Below are 19069 nucleotides of genomic sequence, written 5' to 3' on the forward strand. Positions count from 1 at the left end.
TTGTCGCCTAGCGTAAAATGTTACGCTTTGGGAGTGAGAACGTTGATTGGAAAGAATAGTTGAAATGATGCAATGTTCACATGTGTGAATAAAGACTTTCGCAAAATAACGTAGGTACTGAACACCTGAAAGCCATTATGTTGCCTGGTAATCACCTTGCAACAGCTGAAAATCCCAAGATTTTAGGATTTATGCACCTCAGAAAACATTATAGCATCTATTTAAATTACACAATAATATCTAATTTATATAAAAACTGTTGAATATTAAGATATCTGTGATATGACACCACCATGTGACTGACTGATTAAAATCCAATTATATAGTAGCTAGTATATGAGAAGCTTACTGTCTGATAAATAGCTGTGGAAATGAAAGTGGGATTTGTAGTTAATTAATTCAGCCTACAAAATCACCCTTTTTCCCTAGCATATCATTATATAAACATTTTTTTAGGTACATGTTTTTAAAATATGCAGGTAGCCCATAAGGCACGTATGGAAACATAATATAATTAAAAAGTTATTACATCTTCTTGTGTTATATGGGTATAAAATTAATAGAACAATATCAAGCATACCAATTATTTTTTATTAATGAGAGTGGACAGTGAATGGTTTAATAATCCCTTAATTATATATAGAAGTAATTTGATTTTGCTGTATAGAAATATGCAAACAACAGCTACCCAATCTAGTTTTTGGAATTTTCTCAGTGTTATGAAGTATATCAGTTATCCAATAGCATGGGCAGGCCAAATAATACTCTAGCATGGGCGTGCACTGGTTTATAAAATGCATAATTTATTTGAACTCACTGACTTTCATCTATAAAATTTGTTTCAGTCTTGCAAAAGTACATAAAAGTCTCTGTCTGCAAACACAATCATGGGTTCAGAAAACATATTAGGCCCCAGAAGTGTCTTAATTGTATCAGCCATTATCATGTCTAAGAAACCTCCCACCAATGGGCTAAAATCACCTACTTGTACCCTTTATACACCTAGAACATTGTATCATTTTGATAACTATACAATTGAATTTATATTCCCACAACTTCAATTTTACGTTCTTATCTGTATCACAAACTGTATTGTGACGTCATCCTGTTGCCTATCAGCCACTTATTAACTCACTAAAATGACCTAATTGTAATGTTTATGTGCCTAGAATATCTTATAAAAGCATTGTACCATGTGTTTTTACAGCAATAACAATTTATAGAAACAAAACTTGATTATGATTTATGACTCCGTCATGTTGCCTGGCAAAAATCCAACTAAAGACATTTATGTGTTATTTATTGTGTTATATTAGAGCTGAACCTGAGCTTTGCAGACCTAAAAACTTATTATTTACTATTCAAACAGTGCCACTTAAACTTAAACACTCAAAGTGATTAATTATATAGGCTTGCTAACAACATGAACAGACCAAATGATATTGTAGCTTTCATGGTTAGTAATAATGAGCTAATATATATGTTACAGCAATGGGCTGCATCAGTCAAAATTCAATCATATCCTTTACGTTTGCATTTATTTTTATGTTTTGTTGTGTATTTTGCAAAAGAACAAACAATAATCACACGCTGAAAATAAAAATAACCAAAGTCAGTCAGACAGGTTAAAGACAAATATATTCTTTGTATTTATTCAGGTTTAAATGTATAGTATTCAAAGAGAAGCATACATGGTAAAAAAAAAAAAAAAAGACTTTCTTTTTTGTATTTTTGTAGGGTTTTTTTGTTAAATATTACACAAAATAAATAAATTCAAAGAAGAAACATGATAGTTTTAGACTTGCTGCTGTGTTGGTACTTGACTAAACACAACACAACCTTTTTTCATTTTCCTCCACCCATCTCATCTTTTCTTCTTCTTCTATCAGTCAGCTTTCTGCTAATACTTCCTCTGCCTTCCCCTGTTTTCCTCCATGTTTTCTCTTTTGCCATTTCTTCCCCAGTCACTGACTTCACACGTACACAAATCTAAAAATGTGAGTTACCGTTTCACATTTTGGCACAGAAGTCATTTCTTTTCATAATTTTACCGTGCCAGTGTACTTTATAACTTAAAACAGAAAATAATATGTACATTGTATAGCGATATATCTTATTTCTTTCTTTAAAAATAGAAATGTCTTTATCCAACTGTGATAAAATGTCTGTTTGTTTCCTTTCTTTTCCTCCTCAGTGCATCATACTGTTCAGACTTGAATCTGTCCAATGAAGCCATCACTTCAACTCCAAAAAACGTCCAATAGCCTTTAATCTGCAGAGCTCTCCCTTTGCTGATTTGTCCAGTCATCGCTGTTCTGACAAAATAGGCAGGAAGTGAGTGGCTGGGTTTTTCCTTCGTGTCTTCCTTCCTTTCATTGGCTTTCCCTTGGGGTTCAGTGCAACAAACATGCGCTTGTCCTTGTTGAGCCACTGAGCTGAAGCGTAGGTGTTATACTTGTTTTCCTCGATGCGTTCAATTAGACGGCAGTCTGGGCCGTACTCTCTCTGTGGAGGAGAAGCAAAGAGTTTAAAAGAGCTGAAGAAAAAGATAATAATTTATATTTAAAGTAAATTAGTACAGGTTGCCTTTTTAAGATTTTCTCCATTGATGAAAACCACCTCTAGCAGGTAGCCAGTGACTTGAAACTTCCCACTGTACCACATGTGTAAGCTCTCAGTCATGGTTAGTTTTTACTCAAAAATAGTAACTGTTTTTTTGTTACCTGGAGATAGTTCTTGTGACAACATCCAATAACAAATGGTCAGCCATTGCTTAAGAACAATCCCCAGCGTAATTTTAAAAAGTCAGACGTAAAACTTGAATAGTTGTCAGTGTTGTTTGTGTGTCAGTAGTTTGGATGGCTGTGTGGTGGTGGGATGAGGGCAGAGAAGTTATTGTGACTTCTCGATGGCTCGGGCTTAGTGCCGAGCAAAGAGCATTGTGACACAAAGTTTGTGGCTTACATTACCGCAATGGCCACCCACTGGTAAATGAAGAGAAAATGATCTGAGAGAGCTGCATTTGTCAGTTTACTGGAAGCTGCCCTTGTGCTTAAAGCTAACAGCACTTAAACAGCCAGTTAAATGGATGCAATTGATATTCGCAAGCAAAAATGTACTTGCTACACACACACACACAAACACACTCTAATAGCCAATATCTCTCCTTCACGCGCTCTCTCTCTCTCCACCACAGCTGTCCAAATTGGTTCCAGAAGTAAAGCTGAGTGTTCCCAGAGCAAAATGAAAATATTTTACGAACGCTATGCAGCTTTTTAAATTACGCTGGTACAAGGTACAATTAAATATCGCGTGAGTGCATGATGTAGGAATATAAGCCTGTTCATGGTCAAATGGTTAAAAAACGTAAGTAGTAAATCGGTAAGCTTTAAGATGAAGACATGTTCAAAGGCTAAGGTTAGAGTTAGGCAAGTAGCAGCTATAGTTAAGGATCGATTGAGTCTCAAAATAATGGTGTTAATAGGCAAAAGAATCGTTATAGTAAGTACAGAAATGAACGTAAAAGTAGTAAAAGTTAAAGGTGATCATAACCTGCGGTGTCACCTATGTGCTTTAATCTGCCAATACAATGAAACAATGAATTCAATTGATTAGCACCAGATAAAGAAGTCACTGTGTAAAACCATCAAGTGTAATCGAATGCCGGCCCTTCGCCGCTCCGCTACTAGGGCTTGTGTTGTGCTGTGGAGAAGACGTCATGGGAATTCAGTTGGAGGCCATGCAACAAAATGCCTCTTTTTATTTTCTGTCTTTTCTACCGTGTGTCATTTCATCTGTTGTGTGGCTCCTCAGAGACATGCTGAAAATCAGGTCTTTCAAAGTAGGGAAAAGAGGGGGGTGGGGGAGGCAGAATCGAATGAAGGAAAGAAGGGTGAGTGAGAGAGGACAGATAAAACGAGGGCTGCTCTACCCAGAGAGACTGAAGCAGAACAGAGAAACTGAAGGATTGTGTTTCCTGTTTCTGAATGGAGTGGAGAGGAGAGGTAGGCAGAGGAGAGTAACTGTGGTTCCTATTTCTGGAACAGTGAGTCGTACAGCCTTGTCCATTGTTTTATAAAGAATTCAAGAAACTTCAAAGCCACAGAACCACCACTTTAGAGGGAAAACGTCCTTTTACCAATTTTTTTTTCACTATCATCATCAGTCAAATTTAGCAATCGCAAAAGTGCAGAAGTGCGTTTGCAAAGAGTGGAGAAGATTTTGAACTAACAAGCTGCAAATCTCTTAAAGTGGACCTTATTTTCTGTCATAGACTAAGGGTGACCAAAAATTTCAATTAATAAATTTGATGTTTGTGCAAGTAATCTGTTCAACAAGTTTATTATTTAAGCTCTCAAGCTTAAATAGGTTAAAGTGATTGAGTTCTTGAGAAACTGTGGTTAAGAATTTAATCCAAACCAAGATATTAGCTTCATTATTCAAAGAAGAATGCGGAGCTTCTCTGAAAAGAGAGGCACCCACTGGACTACAGAGCTGCATAGGACTCTTTGTACAATACTCAGTTTCAGAGGGTATATTAAAAGGGTCTTCTCACCCATCTCCACCCACCTGCTGTTTAAACCCTCTGTTTGTTAGGAACAATCAATCACCAAGGCCTAGTATAAGATAAATAGGGATGTTTTTGGACTGAGAATAAAGCTATCCTCTTAGACTTAGAGAATAATGCATATTAAATAAAAATGACAGGTCAGAGAGTTAAACAGCGTTAAAACTTACCGCTCCATACAGAACGCCATTCTTCTTGATTGCCAGGTAGTGGTTACTTTTGAGGCCCTTGATGGCCACCACACCCACATCCACTGATTTGATCTCCAAAACACCTGGTGGAGCAGGGACAGGGAGACAAATAGGGAGTCAACTTTTGTGTGGGTCATTTACTCAGATAGAGTTACATTCTTACAACCACATATTTTTCTATTTATAGTCTGGAACAGGACCCTGAACAGGTTCCAGTTTCCTTTGATGATTTATTTACTTTTTATTCTGTCTGTCTCTAAAAGTAAAAGTTTTTCATTACATTACATTTACATGCATATGTATGTCTGACAACTTAAATGACTTTAATGATAAAGTAATTACTTTGGAATATAGCTCAAAGTTTCCCGTCACTCTTCATGCAAGTGTTAATGTTGTAATGGAGAGACTGCATCAAAAAGCAGAAAAATAGGTGTTTGACACGATTACTATCACTTTAAAGTGTGGGGAGATGCATTTTTATCTGCACGCCTCTTAATGCTGCTATAACATATCTATATTTTTGTTAATTTCAGGGTCTCCTGCACTGTTTTTTTTTTATTTCATATTTTCCCACAAGTGAACCCCAGTCTTGTCCCCCTCCCTTTCTTTTTCCTTCACTGTGTGACAGTCAGCCCGGCCTCTTACCCCTGGTTAGCTTGTGGGCTGTATGCTCTGGGACCAAGGTGTTAGCCAGGAAAAAACATTTCTGCGCTCTATGTTTGTTTTTCTGACCAGAGGAGCACAGGCAGGCTGGACGGAGCAAGGCTTTCTGCCTGCCAGACTGGCAAGAGGTCAACGCGTTTGTATCAGTTTTCAAGCCTGAACCAATTACTGATTTAAGCTGTGGTTACCAGCCCTTCCTTCTCTCATCCTAAAGCCAGTTACAGCGGGCCATAAAGTAATCAGGAGATGAGGTGATTAGCTGAGGGGGGTAGTAGGAAGTGGAGGCTGGTTGCAGGAATGCTTTAGACAGAAAAGAGACTTGGATATTCACCTGATCTTTAGTGGTAAATGAACAAAAAATTTAAATGCAAATTTTCACGTGTCCCCAAAATCTGGTTGTGAGACACTTAAAAAATATTCAGTGTATCTCAACTGCCTCGAACAGTAGCTGCCTTTTTACCAGACGACCCTTCACTGCCCTTAACCCTCTTCTCTTGTACTCAGACGGAGATTTGCAACTTCCTGCAGGCTTTTGAGTTTTATGAAGGTCAGGCCTGAGGAGATTAAGGGGATATGTGAGCCTCCAGCTCAGAATGATACAAAATCTATATAAAGAATATGTCTTTCACTGACTACGCTGCGTCGCCTAGTTTGTCTTTGTTGTCACTGGACAAGGATTTGGAGAATGTTTGTGATTTTTTTAATGACTTGTGGCCTCGTGTTAAATGTTGTGGCTGATGCATTTATCCCTCATGTGGTCAATTTCAAGAACTTTGAGAAGAGTTTCGCAGCTCCACGGTGCGTCATGCAGGCTTGCTGTGTGAAGTCCATTACTCACACAGGCATGTGCTGCAACACAGCGCTGATCTATCAGGTTCAAAATGTTCCAGCTGACATTTCTGAGCTGTGATCCATTAAAAAAAAAGGGATCTGTCTGTGCTGCGCTACAGGCTGGTCCACCTGTTCAAACCTTCCTCCTTCCATTTGATGTGGTTTGTCTAAACCAAAAGCACAGGGCTCTTTTATGGCCCCTGCGCCAGTTACCAGAAGCAGCCCGCCTGCCTGTGAGTGAAAAAGCCTGGCTGCAACAAAAGGCTTAAATTGCAGCAACAACAGTTGGCAGTAATGCAGGGAGATGGAGAAAAACAGGACCTGAGCTTGTGTCAGGCTAACGTTAACCTGCTGCCCTTAAAGCTGCATTTTATTATTTTACTCTCTCACTCAACACCTTGTCTTTTTTGGTGTCTTGTTAATGTGTAATTTTTATTTTTTCTGCTTTTCCCCCCCCTCTCTGCTGTTTCCCTCCCTGTGTCCCTTGGATTTCAGCCCAACATCTTTATGAATTATGTTTTAAGTGCAAAGGGGGAGTTTTATGATCTGGCACTGAAAGCAAAAAAAGAAGGGAAAAAAAGCACAAAGTTTACTTAATTTAAAAGGCATGGTCATTTGCTGCTATCAACATTATTTAAAGAACTACCAAAGGCAAACACGTGTGTGTAACAGGGCAACATTTCAACTTTCATAAGAGCGAGCCAAAATGGTCTCTGCTTGTCAAGCTGTAACTGACAGAGCTGGAAGTTCAAATAAACACAGCCCAGCCGTCTAACAAGGAAGAAACTGTTCATTAACGACTCCATAATGACCTTAACGATATTTAATTATCAGATTTTTATTTTTTTTAAAGCCAAATCTGAGCTCACGAGAGCAGGTTTCGTGCATTTTAAGACTTAATGATTGCTATTCATAGTAGCGGTTTGGATCGTAACTGATTGAGATTTTTGGTGTAATCGATTGTTATACTTGTTGTTACAATGATCTACGCAGTCTCTCTGACTTACAGGCAAGAGAATTTCTCAACCAGATTTCTATTTAAATTTGGCACCAATTTCAACCGGATTTACAAAGCAAAAGAAAAACCCTAGTGGACCGGCTATAAATCAGCCACCAACCGACTGATGATAAAGGTGCTATGACATAATTAGAACAGGAACGAGCAAAGAATTAATTCAAAGCTTAATTTAGCTTTTGCATTATTTCACATACAGGTCAGCAGTCACACCGAGCTTGTCTGTTTGCCAGTTAAGCGAAAACTGTAATAACGTACTGACGTCACAGGATAAAGTCACTGGATGTATGACGGTGTTTACTTTTTAAGGCAAAATACTTTTGAAATCAACCAATTTAAAAACAACTTCTTTGCAGAGAGACCTATGAAACCTGAACTCTGCTAAATACTTAGTACTTATATGTTAATACTTACTGACTAAGCAGCACAACAGGACTCACTCTTGCATTACAAAGTCAACATTCCAGTGAGCAGTGTAACCAAGTGCAATAAAACTCAGCTGTTTTATTTTATAATTGTACTGAATTATATCATAGTCATGTGTGTTAAGTATGCAGGAACCACCAGGACTGCTACAAATTTCATTGTAATTTGTTCAACAGATGTGAAAATAAATGTACTCTAATGTAAAGATTAAGCATCAGCCTGGGATGTACACTCTTCTATGATCATTCTAGCTCATGCAAATCAGCACAGTCACACAAATATTAAAAAGACACACTCTCACACAGGAGCGCGCACATTCGCAGACCTCACACCGACCCCTGTTAGGCCCCTTTCTGGAAACGTGGTCAGTTAGACTCCAGCTGATCCCAAAGGTTAGAGGAGGTTGTGAAAATGTTTCCACTGTTTATCCAGGGGCTTTTTGAAGATTATACTGCAGTTGTTCACATTGTGACCTCGACACGGTGACCAGCTGTGAGTGGGTCTACTGCGTGTCTACAGCTCGGAGAGGTCTTGCTCCTCGTTGTGAAATATCATCACTTGCGGAGCAGTTTGTGTCGTGAACTCCACTCCGCGAGCAGAGTGAAAACGGTTTTTGTTCTTTTATTCTGCGTCCAGTGCTCTGCTATGAACCTCTGACTTCACTATTTTTATTTCAGCAGTGACTGATTTCTCTCACCCTTTTTGAGATAAATGTGACATCCAAGAAACAAAATTCTCATGAAGACAAAAAGGACCCTATTATGTATTTCTCTTAAAAAAATTTTAATAGGAACCTTTCATGCGTTGAGGTCTAAACAGTAAGATCATTTTTCTCTTTGAAACAAGCAGCATAGTGACTGACGACATTTCATATTCACAGTGACATGAGAGTTTATATCCAGGCAACCACCAAAGACTCCAAAGTAAAGAAAATCCAGTGGGAACACATGCAAAGGAATAGAAGAATTCAACAAGGGGGGAAATGGACCACCAAATCAGATACGAATTGCTCTATCTGGTCACATAAATAGAGAAAATGTCTTTTTAATTTGTCTCGCCCTTTGAGGCCACAGTTTTATCAGGATTAAACAATTTTGTTAGCGTTATTTATTTCTCGGAGTTTGAGCGGACTATTTCCGTTTCTTTATGAAGTCCAAAAGAGAACAAACATCTCTCGGTTGTGCAGATTGCTTGGTGAGAGCTTGTGGAGATGTTGGGCTTGAACAGAAACTGCTGCATGCTGTGTATTTTGGGGAGCACTGAGGTATTTGTTTAGACTGATGTGGCTGACAGCAGTATCTTCTTGTGCTAAGTGGCCACATCAAAGCACGCCTAGCTGATGGATTACATGAAAGAGGGAACAGAGGGCTGTTTCTGATTTCCAATATGGCCAGAATTTTTCTACAAATACAAGTTTTTTTTGTAAATTGATTTCTTTTCATATTGTGTTCTGCACATATTTGATTTGCTGTGTAAAAATCATATTAAATAAATTGTGTTTGGCCTTTGTGAATTACATTTAATGTGTTTTTTCTCAGTTCATTTCATTTTCTTTTTAGCCCGCACTCACCATATCAGCTTACTCTTGCCCAGGCAATGGTTTTATGTCCTTTCCTGACTGATGCACTCACATCAAAATACAGAAATGAGCAAAACTGCACGCTGTTAAACCTTCATCTGATGTCATTGGCCTTGGGGTGATCGCGTGGGAGAAAAAAAATTAGAAAGCCAACAGTCTAGGTGAGAGATAACATGAAATTTGCAATCACTTGCAATCACTCACGCTTAAGAGCAGCCAGGAGGAATTTGCAGTGGTGTTAACCGGGATTTGATTGAGTGGAGAAACACCTGAGAAATTGTGATTCCTTAAACGTGGTTTACTTTGTAACATGATAGAGCGCGCGTGCTGCCAGCTTCTGTCAAAAACCATTCACAAGCCTGACACAGCAGGAGTCGTGTTTTCAGGCAGAGTGCTGTGATGGTCGTCTGCATTTCACACATTTTTCATTTACAGTTCAGCTGTCAGTGCGGTGTTGCCCAACTGTTGTGGCTAGAGTTGTTGCTGAGGGACTCTTAGCTTTTAGAGATCTTCTTATATTACACCACAAGTATTACCCACAATATCATTCAGCTTGTCACATCCTCTCTCTGCTTTGCTCTGTGTTGTGTTTGTTTGCACATGTATTAATTTTGTACGCATTCAACACGCACACACTTAACACACACAGAGTAATGAGCCGGCATTCCTGACGGCTCAGTTCAAACAGCCAGACTGTCCAGATGCCTCTCTGGTCTCAACTCACAGCACTACCTTTGATGACTCCATTAAGAGGCTCAATTTTATGCAGTGTGTGTGCAGCAGGGTTAGGGGTGAGGTGTGCGTGCATGTGTGTTTGGTTGGGGGCTTCTCCTAAAGCACGTGGTGTCTATATGGCAGCAGCCCTGGATGTTATCTGTCACAGATGCTATTCTCCATCTCCCACTGCTTTACTGGCCATGAATTCAGCCTGTTCACAGGCACCAAAATGACACTTTGTGCATTCGGCTTCATCTGGACATTTTACAGCAGCGCTGCAGGTAGAAAGAGTCTTGTAAAAAATACACTATAAGGCAGTTGTGGCATTTTACAATTTCTCAAAGAAGTTTTCAGAGGAAAGGAAACAAAATTTGCTTCACATCTTCAAATCTAAAACCCGATGATGTTCAAGGAGATACTGCATGACAAACAAAAGCCCCAAATCCTCATCTAACCCAAAACCTGGCACTAATTAACTCATTTTTTTTTTGTCAATTGATGACTCACATGTCTAACAGTTTTACCTCTTTTCTGCTACAAGAGGTCGCATGTAATGGCTCAATCATACAAAATAGGACAATAAGCTCCTTAAAGCTTTGAAAAATTTAATTGTCTTGTGATTCCACTGAATTTGTTTACATTCAGTCACCAATTCCAGTTTGTTGCTGTAATCATTTTCATTTGCAAGGCGATTGCATTGGTTTCCTGATAGGAAACAACCTCTGTCTAAACAGTGGCGATCCAACTCAGAGTGATTGCAAAGACTGGCAGGGTTGCAAGTAATTGCCACGTCGCAACAAGTTTGAGTCATTCTGCAACAATGAACACAACTCCTCTGTTACGTGTCTTTGTGCAGGAGGGGACTCGAGTCAACTGGTTGGCATCTGGTTGTATTCTGGTTATATTCCTATATAAATACAAGATTGCTGAGCACCTGTGTCATTTTACAGTTAAATCCTTGTCCTGCAGCAACTGCATACGTCACTATTTGTGGCGGGATTTCAGAATTTGTTTCAGATACATGAGGTTCTAACTGGACTCTGAATGAAAGAAGTTAATCTGAATTTCTGTGTATGGAGACGACAGCAGATTGGAAACAAACAGTAACAGATTGGCAGCAATTTTTGATTTTGATTTCATAACAGTTCAACAGTACCACACATGGCATAGTAGAATTGTCAACTTGACTTAATTGATATAATTGCAAACTGATGGCAGGCTGATTCAGATGGACTTATGTTCCAAAGGTGCTTTGAAGACCCCGAATAATTGTGTTCATGCCACAGTCTCCAACCACTGTTTTTACTAATATGACTGTTTGTGACTGAATTGATTCTGGGTTATCTTATAAAAAGAAATAATAATTTTCCTGCAGTTTTTGGGCATTTGTACAATTTTATGATGTTAAGCTCTCAGCATGAGTTTGTTGCTCTTACTTTTCTCCATAAATGGCATTAGCAACTTTTCCATTGTTGTGATTTGTTATTTAAACAACAATAAACTGTTTGCTGCTACAGCATCACTGAGATGACTTCTCAGATGCTGTCAGTTCTTCCATGTTAATAATATCAAACTCTGCATGCTGGTAAAACTTAATGACCCATGGATACTTCCAAAACTTCTACCTAATCATTAAATAAGTCCGCCTGCATCGCAGACTATCATTAGTTCAGCGTTTTTGTAAACCTTTTGTCAAATGCATGAAAATAAATAATTCACCCCGAAGCTTTTTATAGAAGTACAGAAGTATGAAAGGTTATCAGAGAATCTCCTCCTGCTTTTCTCTCTCCCGGTCTCACGTATATGTCAGAGTATTCTTCAGCAATCGTTCACAAAATATACACAATGAAAAAGGTTTTGCGGATAGTAATGGACTCTCGATGTTTGGCCCTCTCTTCACTGAGCTGGAGTGCTCCAAAGGAGCGGAAGATCTTACAAAAACATAATTTGTTGCTGAAAGACTTTTGTTTAAGGTGGTGCCCAACTGGGTTTGTGGTGGGACTGCCTCAGTCTGCCTTCGGAAATCTGGCTCTTCCATCTTGTTGTAGCTGACACATTAATCGACAGGGGAGCAAATTTATGGGAAGATATCAAGTGGTGATGACAGGAAGTGTGTAAATAGTGATGGAAGACAGATCCTGTCATTGTCCTCAGCGACTTTTTGCAAAGAAAAAAAAGAAAAAGTTAAACAAAGACAGCACTGAAGTAAAAGGGCCATCTTAACGAGAAAATTATAATAAAAGTGGAGGTGTTACTGTCAGTATGCATGCGTTTCTATTCCTGAGGCATCCAAACATCAGTGAATGCGTTAAAGGACACTTGTAGGCTTATCCCTGTGTATGAGAGACCCCTGAAGAGTTTGCACGAAAGACTCAAACATTCAACTCTTAAATTTTAAGAGGTTTTAAATTCTCTAAATTCTCTAAATCAGTGGGTCTCAAAAGAGGGACCTGGAGCTCCCGGGGCGGGGGGCGTATTCTGCACCAAGGAGTCTAAATATTTTACTATAAGCTATAAAAAATGTGCTGATTTGGGACATGTATCCTATTAAAGACATCACTGTTACCCACATTGTCTCTGAGCAAACACAAACTCTGATATGACTGTGTCACATAAAACTGCTCTGAAAGGAACCCTTTGCTGTTGCTGTGGTGTGGCTTGGATTATTAGCGAGCTAGCTGGCAAGCTTAAAGAAGTATTAGAGCGAGTTTCCATCATCAAGTGACGATAAAAGGCTAAATGAGCTAAATTGATAAAATATGCAGATGGTTACATTCAGCTTGATTTTTTTGATGACAGCAACAGAGAACCAAAATGCGTCATGTGTCTCCAGGTGCTGGCACATGATGCCAGGCCGCAAAGCAAGCACTGAGCGTGCAGATTGAAATACTTCTTTCAGTTACTATGAAACAGGTCTGAAGCCTTTAAGGTGAAAGGTTTTAGAATACAAACAGCTCTAATTGCATCTGAGAGTATGAATGGTAGTAAGGATATGCTTAATGAAGATTATCAGGGGGCCTTGGAAATGTCTCGCCCTTGTAAGAGATCCCAAAACGTTTATTTTATGGCCTCGCTTGCTCCGCAGATTAGAGTAAAATTAGTCATAATTCAAAAGTGACATGATTTGATCCAGACTCCCGCTGCAACAACATCACAGGGAAGATGTGCAGTATGAAACCAAAATAATTTATCGCAGTTACACACCCACAGGAAGACTCTAACTAATTTCACTGATTACCACGAATGGTTTTTCCATTATTTTTGTGTATAGCCAATCAGGGGCACCCTTAATGGCATCCTGCATGTAAACAACATGAAAGTTGTAGCTGAATTAAAGGTCAGAAAGAGGAAGGTGTGTTTATTGTATGTTTTCAGAGTACAGCCGAATGTAATTGTTGATGTTGGCTCTTAAGAGCACCCGTTTAGTTTTTCCTGAACGAGCTCCTTCAGTGATGTTTGCGTGCCCGTTTTATTTACAGCCGCTAGGGAGAAGAGTCCGTGCAGAGTAACTTTAAATGAAAACCAATGCTGACACTAACCTCTGGTACTTCCAGTACCTCCTCATAACTCTCTTTTATGGGCCACACTGTTACCTTTTCCCATGAGAACCCTAAATACGCTCATCGAGCATCCCATCGAAGGCAGCAACATAGAGGCGACCAAAAGTAGAAGAGCAGAAGACGGGGACTGATGTCAGGACTTGTTACTTTTGTTTTTGGCTCTCACCTTGCTGAGTCATTCAAGCTTTATGGATGCAAAGTACGGAGATGAAGAAGTGCATGTGGTTTTAAATATGTGCACATTTATTCCACAGCAACAATCTGCAATGTTGCATTTCTAATTGCATTTTTTTTCCTTTACAATACACAGTGCAGCCTACAGCGCTTTGATGGAGTTTCAATAGTCTAGTTTTGCTAAAGTGTAGTAAAATATATTTTAACATTTTCCTGTAATTTCTTCTTAAAATTGCCCTAAAATAATTCTAAAAGTTGAAGAGGACTCTAGATCCCAACGGCTAAACAAAGTTATTTTGGCTGAAAGAAGATTTTAGCTTTGGCACCGACTCCACAACATACACAAAAATAATATTTGGATACAAATGCATCATTCCAAATACAATTCTGTCTCTTGCAGACTTGTTAATATAAAATTTGGCTCTTTGAGTTGCAAAAAATCTGGCATTTGCAGAGTACAACCAAAAGTGATACAATACTTGTAGTGCTGACCTTTCCATTAGCAGTGCTTCCTGACTCAGGTCAATAGGTAGAGGTCAAACAAGAGGGGGCAGACCCGTGTAATTATCCAGGACAGGGAAATCCTGGTCTAAATCAGAATGATGTCCAGAGAATTAAGAGTCTAAAATTGTGGTTTGCTTGATTCTCCCATGACAGCTCAGTGATTAATGCATGATAAATGTTTGAAGTGTGTGTGTGGCAGCTTTTACAATGAGAATCAAACCTCCAACTGCTGTCACCTTGGCACCGTTTAGTAGTAACTGAGCTACTCACAAGCGCAAGTCTGCAGTCCAACTGCAAGCGCACGTCCATTTATTACACTGTGTTATTCGTTTGTTTGTAAACAAGATGTGACAGTCTGTGGACAAAATGGAGGGAAGGAAACAAGGACAGTCTTGTTTCTTACAGTCAGTGTGAGGATGGATGCTAATCACATGGCAGCCCCAAAAGATTTCCAAACTGAGACCAGAACCTCTCATTTCAAAAGGCCTTATGAGGTGAGATGGATAGATGGGCGTTTAGAACAAAACACATCAGAACGCACGATTCGCTAAAGCCTGAGTGATGTGCCGGCCTCGGCTCTGACAAGATCATTAGAAAGGTTCCGCTGCGGAGGAGAGCAGCGACCCGGGACCAGCAGCTAAAACTTCTCCGTCACCTCTGACACTGTCTAATGACACTCATTTGCAATCTGACTTCCTGAACATTAGCAGACGATTAGACTACGATAACCACTGCAATTAACCTCCGCGGTAGTTTTTCAATCTAATGCTTTCCTGAAGAACTGTCGCATCGGGTAGTTCCACACCTGAGTTTACACTCTGGAGAAACTTGAGTGCACTGTTTCTGTGCAGTTGTATTATATAAGATGCTGCATATAGAGAAAGTTTGCGACATTATTTCACATAGGCCATATGTTTCTAATAGCCAGAAACCAGCATCAGAGAAGTAATCTGTCTAAAAGTCTGTGTTTAGCTTCAAAAGTATACCAGTGTAAATGAGCAATGTTATAATCTGAGGTATAAAAATAAACAAAAAGTGTGTTCAAAACTTGTGCACAAACACACCAGAGCAGTTTTGAGTAGGACCAGTCATACGCTGTCTAGTATGTGAAAAACCACATCCATGATCACCATTAGGGGAACGGAATTGAAATATATTCTGTTTGGTTTAGTTTGAAGGGTACAATTTGTTCTTTGCTTATTTCAGAGTGCATAAAAAATGTCAGTAAGTGGGAGTGTTAGCATAAGCATAAACGCTGCTCTGCTCGCGAGCCTGTACGCAGTCATGCTATATGAGCACAAGCACCTGGACGTGGAGTATAGTTTGATGCTGGGCAGACACACGCATTATTTAATCACCAAACTTTCAGTCTGAAGCATGTCGAACATCTGCACTTACCATCAGGTGGATACAGATTGATGAAATGCTTTTTCTAAATATGCCGCCAAGACAAAATATGGCCTGAAAGGTTTAGCCTTCACGACCGAGTTCCCATATTAAGATTCGCTTTTCTCCCTGGAAGGTTCTTACCTATTTCCTAAAACAATCAAGTGGCAAGAGCTGCTGAAATTGATGGATTGTGCCTCTAATGCCATGACCTGATGCCATTATAGTTAGTGACACGTTGCAGCCTAATGGCTGAGCTCTTTCTGTGCATGTGAGTAAAAAAAAAGTGTGTACATGTGTGTGTGTGTGTGTGTGTCAAAGAGGACTGCAGGCGAGGGGAGGGAGGAAGAGACGCTAATTGAAATTCCTTCAGCCATGTCTGGCAGAGCCTTGGTGTCTGAGTGGCACACACACGCACACATATTCACACTGGCCCTAATAAAAGTGGGCTTTGCCATATGGAGGCCATGTGCAAGACTGGCCTCTCTGTGCTCAAGCGTGTGTCTGCATCTGTGTGTGTGTGCACATGTACTCAGCAGGCGAGCCTTGTACAGCACCAGAGCGTCGAGTACAGATGCATGCAACCCTATGACATGTGTATGAAGGTGTGCGAGTGATAAAGACCAGTTTAGAACAAGTACACAGACACTTGACATCATACATTTAGAAGAAAACTATTCAGTAATGCAGCGAACGCCTGTTTTCTAATAATAAAGATATTAGCTTGAGTTTTGGACATCACCCATCTAATTCAGTGAACTGGCAGGCAGACTGTGGGCAGGTAAATGTGGGAGCAATGTTCTGTTCTCACTCAACAACTACTGTCAGTATGTCCTTAGGCCATGCAGTTATTCTGTGCTGCTCACAGGCCAAAAGACTGTGGCAGACTTGGAGAACTTCCAGATGTGTTCAACTAGAAGATAAAGCCGCACACCACAAAATGATAACAGCTGATTTTCTGTTCTGAATCAGTCATAACTGATTATGATGAGCCTTGCAAGTCGTTAAAACTATTTAGATTTGCTGCAGTACAGATCTGGGGGGCAAGGGTTTTTTCCTGCTGTAACTGTGGATTTTGAACTCATCCTTACATTTGTACTATTTTCCTTCAGAAACTTAAGGTGCTTTTAATATACTGGCGGAGTTTCTGAGTTCCCAGCAGCAGAGGAACTGTGAGTGTGAAAGAGAAACTGTGTGAATGTGAGGCTGAGTGATGCTGACAAATAAGCATGTGTGCTCAGTGACCCTTCTCAGGATAAATAAAGGTTAAAATCATATTTCCCTGCCCGCAAAATGCACAACCAGGAAAACAAAAAAAGGGGGAGCAGGAAGCGTTTGGTTATTACTTTATATCTGAGTCAGTACAACCTCATAGTTAGCATATGCCCAACACTATTATAGCAAGAGCACAATAGCAGCAAGGAATAAGAGTACTTGTCATTCTCCCCTGGGGTTTGGTAATAGCTGTGTTTTAGATATTTCCTCAAACAGGAAGAACTTTCTCTGGGCAATTTCTAATTGGTTCCAGTGGATCATCGCTCTTTTTTTATCTGCCCGGTTTACTTTTTTTTTTTCTTCTTCTCTCCTGCTCTTCTACTGTCATGCTTTTCTTTCCCAAACTCTTTGTAGTCAGGCAATATGCCTGCCTCTGCACATGGTGAAAAGGCTGCAGGCACACAGCTCTGTTACTTGTTCTATTGCCCAGCTACCTGTCTGGAAGTGCATGGGTGCTCACAGAACGGAAACAAGGAAACATCAGTGGCCACAGATAAACATGTGAGATGAAGTGGAGGACAAGCAGTGCTGCATTTGCCACAGTTGTGCCACTGACAGATACTAAGGTTGCGTTTGGCTCTCTTTAAAAAGTCTAAAAAGAAAGATCTCATATCAGGATCTTGAATATGAAATTGATTTCTGACTTTCATAAACTGCTGTGTGTGTGGTTAAAAGCTGTTTGCACCAGAAAGGATCAGCTGACACATTAAAGGCAGATGACTTACTGTATGGATCGTCCTTGTTTCCGGTGCCGTTAACCTTTCCCTCCTCGCCAATGCGAAGGTAGAATTTCTGGGAGGAGAACAGTTTCCGCCAGCGCACGTCCCCTTGTAGATGCTTGTAGCTGCTTCGCACGTGCCGGCCAACGACCGTCGCAGACGACGATGACACATTGGTCGCCCTTGGCAACCTTGCAGAGGATGCGTGAAGCGGTGTGGGTGATGAGGAGGGTGGTGGGTATGAGATGAGGAAGTGAGGAGAAGTCCCTGCTGGTGCATTGCGGCCGTGTTCGGACGAAGCGGACAGCGGGGAGGATGAGGACGGTCCGAGCAGGAGAAGCAAGAGCAGCAAGGTGAGGGAGAGGTGTGAAGGAGGTCTACGGCAGGGGCAGGAGGAGAACCAGGCGGCCGGTGCACCTTGTGTCACTGTCCATCTACACATGGTAGTGGAGCTGGGAGAGCTGTGGATGTGCTCAGGGGCTGGGGCATGCTGAGCTGGTGCAGGGAAAGGGAATGAGAGTGGGAGAAACTCCCCCCAACTAAACCTCCTCTGTTTGGGAAACCCCAGCCTCACTGGGACTGTAGGTGTTAAAACCTGTAGAACAGCTGGGATGAAGATGGTGCGACTTGCTGTGGCAGATGTAGGTTGATCAGGAATATAAACGTTGATGTAGCGGGGGGTAATGGTGAAGCCCGCAGCGCTGTGGCTGACGCCGCTGTAGTCCCCCGGTGCTGTTTATTCCTCACAATCGTCACAGGAATGCGTCAACAACCATAACTCAGATCACCTCACAATGAGAACTACTAGGCGCGCTCCTCGGGGACCTCTCGCCTCCTCCTCCTACCTCTCCTCCTGACACTGCCACTCTCTGCTCCTGGTTTCTCAAAATCACTCAAAATCCCATTTTAAAGTTCACATCCAAAGACAAAAACACACATCATCAGTTCATTCACACAAACACACACACGAACACACGCGTCCCAGACGATTTATCCCCCCTCAGTCCTGGTTGGAGGAGAAGCAGGTTAGGAAAAAAAGATGGCAAAGTGCTTAGTAAAAAAAAAATAAAATAAAATAAATAAATAAAACAAGCAAGAAAAAAATAAAATAAAAATGCTGTTTCTTATGAAGTGTCCAGGCCACCAAAAAAAGGAAAAAAAGAAGGCGTCACAGAATCCAGACTTTCTTCTTTTCTTTCTTTGTTTCTCTTGTTTTGTCTGAGCTGGTTTGAAGTTACTTGAGTGTGTATCTGACCCCCGCGAGCTCTCGTCTTTCTCCCCTCTCTTGTAGTGCGTCTGTCAGTGGGCTGAGCTCCCTGTCTGTCCTCTGTCCTTGCCTCTCAGAGTCTGAATGCTGGAGCGGTGCGTTGCCTCTCTTCTTTCCTCCCGTGTGTGGCTCCCTCTCCTTTGGCCCCCTCCCTCTTTCCGTTGCCTCTCCCTCTCTCTCCTATCTGTCTATCAG

General features: G+C 40.6%; 1 protein-coding gene across 1 annotated transcript; it reads right to left on the minus strand.

The window, feature by feature from the left end:
• Window positions 1–1625: 1625 nt before the first annotated feature.
• fgf10a (fibroblast growth factor 10a) lies at window positions 1626–18329 on the minus strand. Its single transcript, XM_085279404.1, has 3 exons — window positions 17614–18329; window positions 4738–4841; window positions 1626–2505 (listed from the first exon to the last, which is right to left on the minus strand). The coding sequence occupies exons 1-3, from the start codon at window positions 18047–18049 to the stop codon at window positions 2305–2307; spliced, it is 741 nt and encodes a 246-aa protein (XP_085135530.1). The 5' UTR covers window positions 18050–18329; the 3' UTR covers window positions 1626–2304.
• Between the last annotated feature and the right edge of the window lie 740 nt (window positions 18330–19069).

The sequence above is a fragment of the Mchenga conophoros genome, linkage group LG7, assembly GCF_057382185.1.
Source record: "Mchenga conophoros isolate Kocher_MC1m ecotype Shallow Benthic linkage group LG7, M_conophoros_male_GT1.1, whole genome shotgun sequence".
NCBI lineage: Eukaryota > Metazoa > Chordata > Actinopteri > Cichliformes > Cichlidae > Mchenga > Mchenga conophoros.

What these genes read in the sequence shown, in the direction of transcription:
- fgf10a (XM_085279404.1), bottom strand. Translation starts at nt 18,049, where the DNA reads ATGTGTAGATGGACAGTGACACAAGGTGCACCGGCCGCCTGGTTCTCC. An exon ending in AAACAAGGACGATCCATACA is followed by an intron (nt 4,842 to 17,613) that starts GTAAGTCATCTG and finishes CTGCTCCACCAG; the next exon opens with GTGTTTTGGAGATCAAATCA. An exon ending in ATGGCGTTCTGTATGGAGCG is followed by an intron (nt 2,506 to 4,737) that starts GTAAGTTTTAAC and finishes TCTCCTCCACAG; the next exon opens with AGAGAGTACGGCCCAGACTG.